This window comes from Ursus maritimus, assembly GCF_017311325.1.
Source record: "Ursus maritimus isolate PB19 chromosome X unlocalized genomic scaffold, ASM1731132v1 scaffold_X1, whole genome shotgun sequence".
NCBI classification, from domain to species: domain Eukaryota; kingdom Metazoa; phylum Chordata; class Mammalia; order Carnivora; family Ursidae; genus Ursus; species Ursus maritimus.
The window spans coordinates 61261806-61272226 of record NW_024423319.1 but is presented as its reverse complement, the minus strand read 5'-3'; the positions used below and the strand labels follow the sequence as shown (position 1 = coordinate 61272226).

The 10421-nt window shown below is 40.9% G+C and overlaps 1 protein-coding gene across 1 annotated transcript; it reads left to right on the top strand.

Annotated features, from left to right (window-relative positions):
• The first annotated feature begins 620 nt into the window (after positions 1 to 620).
• On the top strand, positions 621 to 8450 carry TBX22 (T-box transcription factor 22). The gene is made up of 8 exons (XM_008700621.1): positions 621 to 795; positions 1406 to 1592; positions 2300 to 2401; positions 3790 to 3964; positions 4851 to 5015; positions 5381 to 5445; positions 5827 to 5912; positions 7831 to 8450. Exons 1-8 carry the CDS (start codon positions 621 to 623, stop codon positions 8448 to 8450), a joined length of 1575 nt encoding a protein of 524 aa, XP_008698843.1.
• The last annotated feature ends 1971 nt before the right edge of the window (positions 8451 to 10421 follow it).

The following is a 10421-nucleotide window of genomic DNA, read 5'->3' as shown; positions in this document are numbered from 1 at the left end:
TCCAACCCTCTTTCCACCCCCACCCCTACCCCCACCCCCACCCCCACCCCACCTCTACCGGTCAGACGCTGAAGTGTCACTCATGATGGTTGTGGTTATTCGTGTGTTTGTTTTTTATATATCTTAACAGTTTCCAAAACAAAGAGTAGACGCTGTGACCTGCCTGGTATTCACTAAGTAGGGTGCAACAGTATCTCCCAATCCAAGCGACCTGAGCAGCTATTGGAGGCAGGTCGGCTCCCTGAAAGGCCTGTGCTTGCCAATCTCTGTGCTCTGCCAGGTCCTGGAATCAGCGATTTGAGGACTGATGGTCTGCACATGTCCACTGGGAGGGAGGAAACCACAAAGGGAAGGGGGACTAGACTCCAGAGGACTTTGGATACAGTTTGATCTTCCTCTACTTTCATTCTGTCTATTCAAAGAAAAAAAATAATTTTATATAAATTATATACACACACTTTTTTTCTCTCTGAATATAGATCCAGAAATTGTTTTTCTAATTTGGGGTTTTTCCCCGCTTTCCCTCCCTGCCCTGTCCCCTGCGCCCTCCCTCCCTCTCCCTCCCTAACCCAGCTCAGGTTGAAACTTTGCATTGCACATTCCCTTCACCCCCTCCGGGGATGGCTCTGAGCTCTCGGGCGCTTGCCTTCTCCGTGGAAGCCTTGGTACGGAGACCCGGGAAAAGAAAATTGCAAGACCCAAGAGAGGAGATGCAGCCTGAGTTGCTGGAGAGAGAGGGAGGAGAGGAGGAGGAGAGAAGGAGCAGAGCCGCAGGGAAGAAGAGCCAGCAGCCCGGTAAGTATTCCTACTGCAGCCCCAAAGCCCTGAGCCTGCTACCGGAGTATGCTGACCCGCAAGTCTCCGCGCCACTCCCCAGGCTGAGAGAGGGCTGCTAGCCCTACACTAAGACGTTTGGTCCAGCTGGATGACCACGTTTGGGGCCGCGCGGACACCTCGGTCACTAGGCTACAGAGGAAGCTTCAGAGCCTCTAAGTTCAGTCCCTATTGCTGTGGTTCATTTACGGTGAAGGGGAGCTTCCTATATGTTTGTGAAGAAGTTAGACTCTTGAACCTCCCCAAGCTGTGAGAGCCAGAGGGTAGCTATTTCTCCGGGTAGGAAGCAGGCAGGCACTTAGATTCAGAGGGGATTCAGCCTCAGGGTCCAAAAGTCCCTAGAGAGTAAGTATGGGGAAATTTGAAGAAGGAGGGCGCCTTCCCCAGGACAGGACCTGGGTCCCTTTCTCCCCATGGGGGGGGGCACAGTGGGTGTTGTGGGGAACTTGAGTATCTGCCTCCAAGGTTCCCAAGGAAGAAACCAGGCCAGTCTGCTCCAAGACAGACATCAGGGAAAAGGGGACACAGGAACTGCGAACCTTTCTCAAACTCTTGGTGTCTCTGTGTCCAGCAGAAAAGCGACCCAAGACTGAGCCCTCAGCAACCGCCTTCTCAGGCTGTAGTGGCAGCGACAGTGATGACAACAGCTGCAAAAATCTGGAAGAGAAAGATTCTATCCAAGTGGAGCTTCAAGGATCTGAACTGTGGAAGAGATTTCATGACATTGGGACTGAGATGATCATTACCAAGGCTGGCAGGTTCGGCTTTGCCCAGGCTGTTCAAAGAATGCACACAGTAGGAGCTCATAAGATGTGGTGCCTCCAGTTTTATACTCTGTATCTGTTCTTACCCCTCCACAGGTATTAGAAAGTCACTGCCTCTCAATAAATCCCACTGTTAGTGGCTCAGCTTTTCTTTCCTGTAGGCAGTGACTTCAAGAAATCCTCCTTAAAGCCTCACAGTTGTCAGTGGATGATATCCCATCTAGCAGGTCCACAGCCTACCATCCCAAGCTAGCCTGGGGCAATTTGAGGTGGGCTTTTTCTGCTTTCACCTTTTGCTTTGGTGCAGCATCACATCAGCTGGGTAATTTTTTTTTTTACATGAATCTTCTTAATTTCAGTCTTTCCCCAATCTACCTCACAGAAAGTACCACTGAAAACTCAGGGGCTAGGCACAATTTTTTCTCTACTTTCTCTTACATAGCTTTTTACTAATGGTGATGGTGGGGAGTGGGGTAGACAAAATCTTGTGGTAAGAATATTCTGCTCCACTCAGCAATCCTGACCTGTTCAATCAAGCATACAACCAACAATCTTTCTTCATGTCGCAAATACCATTCCTTGAATCCATCCTAGAATGGGGAAGGCATTGTGAATATCCTCACTTTTCATTTGTCCTCCACCCCATCCCACTCCAAATGTCTCTAAAAGCACTAGGTCAGTGACTATTTTCTTTCCCACAGGCGGATGTTTCCCTCTGTTCGAGTCAAAGTGAAAGGGCTGGACCCAAGGAAGCAGTACTATGTGGCCATTGATGTGGTGCCAGTAGATTCCAAACGTTATAGGTAAGCAGGCCCAAAGGAGGGTACACCAGGACAAGTCTGGGAATGGGGATTCAGATTTATGGAACCTGAGAATGCTATATTGAAAGCTCTGCCATGGGGGGTGGAATTGCTCTCCTATGGACTTTGGGAATTGAATATTCACACTCAAATGAAGGTTCAGACTGAGAAGAGCAGCCTTGCTTCTCTTTCCTCTCACTCCTGGAGCAGGTGCCAGTTGGTGATTCAAGGTACTCCAAACCCTTTGCCTACCCACTGCTTTGGCCTTGGCTGTGCCAGCTGCAGAGGGTATGGACTCAGGCAGCTAGGAGGGAAGTTGTTTGAAGGAATTTAGGGAGAAATGACTGTGCTTCTGGGAATGCACTGGGCTCTGGGCTGTGCTACTTGGGCATCAGGGTCCTGAAGTGATGTCCTGATTTACCATCTAATGCTAATTTAGCAGTGATTGCATTTAGGTCTATCATTTCTTCCTTCTTTAGCTTTTCTCTTGAAGCAGCGGCCATGTCCTAGAAATTACAAATAACCTTTCTTTTTGAAGCAGGCTCTCTACTTAGAGCTGGCTAATAGTAGTTGAATTGATCTAAAACCAAGAGGTCTTTCAGTGCTAGCATCCCAGGCACATGGCTATGCCAGCACTTTGGCTTAGAGGCTATGGGGGTTGTGCAGGAGCCGCCCTTACTCGGGCTGTGAGTGTTCCATTGAAGTAGACGTCTAGCCTTTCTAAGGGAGAGCCTGCATCATGCCCAGTGCTGGATTTGAGGGGCAAAGAGAAAGCTCAGCTCAAGAGCCTACTGGAGCTGTAGCTTGTAAATAAAACAAGTTGTTTGCTTCTTGCATTTGAGCTGGCTTGGGAATGCAATGCACAAATGAGTGGTTGAAATTGGAAACAGGGTGAAAATCAGACCTGAGGTCTCATGGGCTAGAGTTTCAGGCGGTATTCTGATGTGAAGCCTTTTTAGTGAAAAGGCTTTGAGGGTCACTGGTGGAGGTGGAGGTGGGTTGGACAGACACCCTCCATACCTTTTTGTTTTCTCTCTGACTCTGATGCTTCTGCCTAGAGGCGCGAGGATTTTTAGACTGTCTCTGTGCAGCAAATTGGGTTAGATCAATCTCTGTTGCTGTTTCTATGAGGAAATACAAACCAGACTCTGAAATCCCATGATGTTATACTCACCTTGGAACCTCATTGCATTTTAATGACATATGTTTGCATACTTTTTGCTTTTTGTCCCTGAATGCCCTTTGGAAATCCAGTTGTATCTTCTACTAATTGCCTTTGGGATTAACAGGCAAACCTTGGCCAATGCCATTAGGACTGGATCCAGCAGCCTTCCTCCCATGCACCTGGCTTTGGCCCATTGCGCCTAAAGCCACACTCTGTGCCTTTTTAGGTATGTGTACCACAGCTCACAGTGGATGGTAGCTGGAAATACAGACCACTCATGCGTCACTCCCAGGTTCTATGTTCACCCGGACTCGCCCTGCTCTGGAGAGACCTGGATGCGGCAGATCATCAGCTTTGATCGCTTGAAACTCACCAACAATGAGATGGATGACAAAGGTCATGTAAGTGTTTGAAATCCTTTGTCCTGAGGAAGGGATGGAGTTGCCAAGCCATCGTCAGCCTGCATATCACTCTGGAGAGGTGTAGGATGCTTCTCCCAGATGGTCTTTAGGAACTGTTCAAAGTAGCTCCTGTGACCTTTGTTTGGCATCTGAGAGTGCTGGGGGTTGGGAATAGTGAGTGAAGGGAGTTTGAAGACCAAATGAGATTTGTTTAAGCCATAATGCCTGGTCTGGGAATGTGGAAGGGAATGCACTTTGTGGAGTTCTCTTGCATCTCAGCCTCCAGGGCAATCACTGTGGGTTCTGATTGCCTTCTCCTAGATGAGCACTTTCTGTCTGGCATGGTATGACAGAAATCTCCTCCACAACTCGCCTTTATGAAAGAGGTTATTTTCAGGTTACCTGGATCTTGGGTCTTATTCCCATATGCATTCCGCCCCTACCACGCCTGGCTTGACCCTGTACCAGGCACAAAAAAAAAAAAAAAAGAGAGAGGGAGGACCCCAGGAATAGGAGGTGGGGTATGTCAGGTGGCTTCCCTTCAGTTACCATAAGCCCAGGGAACTTATAGCAGGCAGTCAGATGTTAGTGATATATGGGGACATCACATGGTCACCCACACTTGGAAACAGGAAAGGGCCTCATCTGGAAATGTAATCACTGCTGCCTGGTGCTGCTGTGGTGCTCCTATCTGGAAACCTCTTAGCCCTGAGCATGTCTGTCCAGAACAAAATGTCACAGAAGAGTCCTTGTGTGTGTCTAACCTAACCTTTCTGGTGTAGCCTCACTTTAGCATGTGGGCATGTTGAGGGTGCCAATGAGAGGAAACCAGGGTTGCAGAGGGGAAACCACTTCCTAGGCAAACATTTGATGATTTCTCCTCCAGATCATTCTGCAGTCCATGCATAAATACAAGCCCCGTGTGCATGTGATGGAACAAGACAGCAAGGTTGACCTGTCCAGGATTCAGTCCTTACCCACTGAAGGGGTTAAAACATTCTTCTTTAAAGAAACTGAGTTCACCACAGTGACAGCTTACCAAAACCAGCAGGTAAGGATAACTTGGTCCCAGGAAAGTGGGGCTGGCCCCAGAGGGACTTTCTGGATGTAGGCAAGCTGCACTATATGGATTGAATTTTCCACAATTGAAAAAATATCATAGTCGTATTGCATTGTCTTCAAGGCAAGTTTGATTATGAGTTGTGTGGATCTTGTATTAGAAAGGAGAGCAGAAAAAAATGCCAAGGGAAAAAAAGGAGGTAACCATTCCAAATTCAACTTAGCAATATGCTTATATTAACTGAGTGTGCCACATTACACATTGAAGTGTTTTGTGGTTGTAACCATTAAAAGCAAAGGTGACAGTGTTATTACTGAGGGCACTGACTTTATCTCTCGCTTTTTTTGAATCCATAGATTACCAAACTGAAAATAGACAGGAATCCTTTTGCAAAAGGATTTAGAGATCCTGGAAGAAACAGGTAAGCAACATAGCAATCATATCTAATATTAATATAGGCTTTTTCACAAGTATTATAGATAAGGAAACTGTGGCTCAGAGACCCTGAGGCCCTAAGTTTTGTAACTAGTAGATAGTAGGGAAAGAATGTAGTTTTTTGTCTCTAAAATCTTGCCTCCTCCTTTTCCCTCCCAATCCACTTTTAAGATATTGCTTATTCTAGATCCCTGGGGTCTTTATTTGGGGAATAATTACTGTGAATTTTATTCAGCAGTCTAGGTACAAAAGAAAAAATACTTCAGATATTGACCCCTAAAAACTATAATAAAATAACTTAAAAGTTAACGTAAATCATTTTCAGGAATTGAATTCTGGACTTGCTGAAAGTTAATCTATTTTTCAGGGGTGTATTGGATGGGCTTTTAGAGATCTACCCATGGAGGCCTTCTCTCACTCTGGATTTTAAAACTTTTGGTGCAGACACACAAGGTAAGAAAAGTTTTATTAATGTTTTCTTTTAAATGTTAATGAAGTAACAACAGTCAGAACCTCTGTAGCAAAAACTACACAAGGGGAGAAGTTCATGCCAGAAAATGTGGGTTTACAAGAAAGTGGGTTTATATTTATCTTGATGAGGAAGTAAAAGGCAAAAAGAGGGGGGAACTGGCATGGAGGAAAAGAAGAAAGCCATGGTAATGGTGGATTTATTGACTTCAGTCTTCTTAAGTTACCATATATCCTGGGATCTCGAGATCTCGCCTGGATTATTCAGCATCTCACTATCTCACATTCTTTACAATCTGCCTGTGGTACATTTGTGGCATTATTTGCAAATATATTAGATATTGAAATAAATATGCTTCTCATAAACTTTCAGCACATGTTAAAATGACATCCATTGAATTTTACGATCATTTAGTTCTAATTTTCCTTTTACTGCAAGTAGGGAAAATAAATGTTGAAAACAACACTAAGTTATCACAATTAGTTTAATTGCCACAGCATTAAAAATGTTTGCAAGATATTTGTTCTCATGTAATGCATTATATGATTAAAATATTAATAATAATTAGTCAATGCAAGCTTTCTTGTGGAAGAATGTATACCTTCATGTCTCTGGTGTTTAATAATGAATAAAAGAGTATTTGCAAACAACATAGAATTATTTTACCACTTTTGTCTTTACTCCATTAAAGTTGCTTGTCTTTGAACATTAATGCAAGTTTATAATAGTGGAGAAAATCATCATTATAGTTAGGTTGAATTTTACATGATACCATAACATTGAAAACAGATCAAGTCTAATCATTTGGTAAAATATTTCACTGGATTGATTGTATTAATTTGGTTTACAAAGTTGCATAGAAAAATATGAACACTTTAAATAATAGCATCTAGGCAGCATGCTTTTAAAACATCCAAGTCAACATGAAGTGCACTGAAACAAAACAAAACAAAAAAACTAAAGATGATCATTAATTGATAATTTAAAATACACAGTTTTCTTAATTATTTAAATGTCCAGATTGCTCTCAAATTGCAAAAAAAAGGGGTACTATTTTTGTAAATAACTTTAAAATGTTTAATTATAAAAGATGTTTGCCACCTTGTTAATAAAGAATTAGGCTATGCCAACACAAAATAGTTAAGAAAAACAACAGCAACACCAAAAAAAAAAAAAAAAGAAAGGAAAGAAAAAAGGAAAGAAAAGAAAAAGAAACCCACAAAAAAACTTGATCAAGTTTAGTCAATAACAAAATTTTTAAAATTCATACACGAAAATAAGGTGAAAAGTCGAGATTTTCCTGAACCTTATAATTATCCTTAACTTTAGTAGATGCTAGGCAAACATAAAAGATCACCTGACAACATTACTATGAACTTTTCATTTTTATTTTGATATTTGTAAACTAAAAATTGCCTTTAACAAATGCACTTCGTTATTTTAGTTTATAAAGATTTTTTCATGTGCTCCAATATTTTTATCAGACTGAAGCTTTCTATAGAATCCCAACCAATTTGTTCAATTTAATCAAATACTCATTTTTGTAAATTTTTTAAAGTTTAAAAACTTTTTTTTTTTAATTTGTAAGATATAATTGGCTCTGGTACTTTTTATTTGGGCATCTTTTCTAATTCATTGGATAAATGTCCAAGTGCCTAGCACAGCTGTTGGGCATGGTGAGTGCTTAATACATGATACATAACGGTAGTGCTATAAGTAACAGTGGTAGTAGTAAAGGTATCGTTTTCAACTTTGGTCAGAGGAATGAACATATTCTTTCCCAAAGAAGTTAAAAGAACTGTGAACTTGCAGAAAAGAACGAAGCAGAATGCTTATGGTCATTAGTACTCATTCATTAGGAACATCAAATTCATTGTTCATTGACTGGGTTATCATTCACAGGTGAAAGCAGTGGCTCATCTCCAGTGACCTCTAGGGGAGGGATTCCCTCTCCTTTGAACTCCTTGCTTTTTCCACCCTGCTCTCTACCTACGATTCACTTACCTGCAAGCTCCCTTGGAATGCCCTGTCCAGAGGTGTATCTGCACAATATCAACCTGCCCCTTTGCTACAAGATTTGCCCAACTAATTTTTGGCGAAAGCAGCCTCTTGTCTTGCCTTCTCCTGAAAGACTGGCAAGCAGCAACAGTTCTCAGTGTTTAGCCCCACTAATGATGGAAGTTTCTATGTTATCTTCTCTGGGGATTGACAATTCAAAAAACAGTTCATTTGAAGACTTAAGTGAGCAGTGTCTACAGGCACCTAATTCTTCCAATCAAATGTTGTATGGACTACAGGCACCTGGAAGTATTTTATCACCAAACCCCATTGCCCGGGAAGCAATTGGTTGTTCTTTCCATCCTTCCTATGGTTTTTATAGGTACAACTTCTCAGTGCCATCTAGACTGGTAAATGCTGCCAACCATCTCAAAGTCAAAATGAATGACAACAGCCAAGTTTCTTTTAGAGAAGGCAAATGCACTCATGCTCATTGGTACCCAACAATTAATCATTGTCTTTAATGGAATAATCACATTCCTAAAACAATTACACATAAGCATGTATTTTCTTTATTTGTAGCCAGAGAAAGCTGTTGGGTTTTAAAAGCTTTGTTATCAGAGGTATTTCTTTGTTATGCATTTAAAGTGCCTTATCAGATGTTCATAAGAAGTTGCTATAGGTCAAATATGACCTGTAACAATCTCTGATTACAGTGGTCTTGGGCCTCAAAATAAGATAGTCAATAAATATTATTTGATGAGATAGACTATGGGTGAAAAGTGAGTCCAGGTGAAGCCTTTAATTATAGTGAAGTCAGTTTACCATGTCAGCTGCCTCTTACTTATTGACAATGACCAAAAGAAGCTGGATTTAATTGCTGTGAAAGCAGTGAAACAATTTCAGTTTTGCCTATGAATATTATATTCATTGTAATTCTCTAGTAATTGTAGAAAAAATCATTGTTTATTTGCCTTATACTTTTATACTTTACTGTTGAAGAAGCTATTAATCTCAGTTCTAAGGTATAAATAAGGACACAGATTTTCAAATATTAATTGTTGTAGCCTAAAGTTCATTTAATCCTGAAGGAACACAAAGATTAAATGAAAAACAAAATATTCTAAGTAAATTTGATCTTTCATTTCCTTTTATTTTTTGGATCATTCCCAGGTGAAACTTACCTACTTATTCCTTTAACTGTTTTGTACAGTTTACAAAAACAAATTGTTGTAGTTCTCCTAAAAGACTAATACATTATTATTTGAAGGGAGATAATATATTTGAGTCCATAAATATGAAAATATCATTACATTGGTACAGTGTAATTTCACTCCTGTGAGTCAGTCCTGGTAAATTGGACTAGACAAAAGGTAGCATAAATGAGATTTTATTTTATGAAGTTGAAATGTTTCCTTTCACCTGGTCCCAAATTTTCTGAAAAAAATTGTTAAGTATAACCTACATATAACTTGTATACCTTTAAAATAAATCAAATTGAAATGTTTATGCCACTAGCTCTACAATTTATTAAGCCAAGTTGCTTCACATCACAATGGCATGGCTTGACTTTTCTCAAACTAACCAAATTCCTAAACAGCTTTTTCTAACTTTTCAAACACACATTAGGAAGAGCATATTATTATTTAGTTTTTCTTAAAATGGTTACTCCCTCTTAAGTGTACCTTATAAATGTGCCTTCCTATATATGCATTAAAATTATATTCTCCTTCACTTTGGGGAATAGGGATAGAATAGCACATGGTTATTTTTAAACTGAATATTCTAGTCAAGATGAAATATTATTTGTAGACCATACTAATTAGATACCTATTATAAAAGTGTTGGTGGGAATGCAAGTTGGTACAGCCACTTTGGAAAACAGTGTGGAGGTCTCTGAAAAAGTTAAAAATTGAACTACCCTATGATCCAGCAATTGAACTACTGGGTATTTAGCCCAAAGATACAGATGTAGTGAAGAGAAGGACCATATACACCCCAATGTTCATAGCAGCATTGTCCACAATAGCTAAATCATGGAAGGAGCGAGATGCCCTTCAACAGATGACTGGATTAAGAAGCTGTGGTCCATATATACAATGGAATATTACTCAGCTATCAAAAAGAACGATTTCTCAACATTCGCTGCAACATGGACAGGACTGGAGGAGATAATGCTTAGTGAAATAAGTCAAGCAGAGAAAGACAATTATCATATGGTTTCCCTCATTTATGGAGCATAAGAAGTAGGAAGATCAGTAGGAAAAGAAAGGGAAGAAGAAAGGTGGTGGAAACAGAAGGGGGAATGAACCATGAGAGACTATGGACTCTGGGAAACAAACTTAGGGCTTCAGAGGGGAGGGGGTGGGGGAATGGGATAGGCTCGTGATGGGTATTAAGGAGGGCACGTATTGCATGTTACACTGGGTGTTATATGCAAGTAATGAATCATGGAACTTTACATCAAAATCTAGGGATGTACTGTATGGTGACTA

Coding starts and splice junctions, on each gene's coding strand:
- TBX22 (XM_008700621.1), top strand. CDS start 621: ATGGCTCTGAGCTCTCGGGCGCTTGCCTTCTCCGTGGAAGCCTTGGTA. Junction 3,965..4,850: donor AGATGGATGACAAAGGTCAT/GTAAGTGTTTGA, acceptor TTTCTCCTCCAG/ATCATTCTGCAGTCCATGCA. Junction 5,913..7,830: donor TTTTGGTGCAGACACACAAG/GTAAGAAAAGTT, acceptor TATCATTCACAG/GTGAAAGCAGTGGCTCATCT.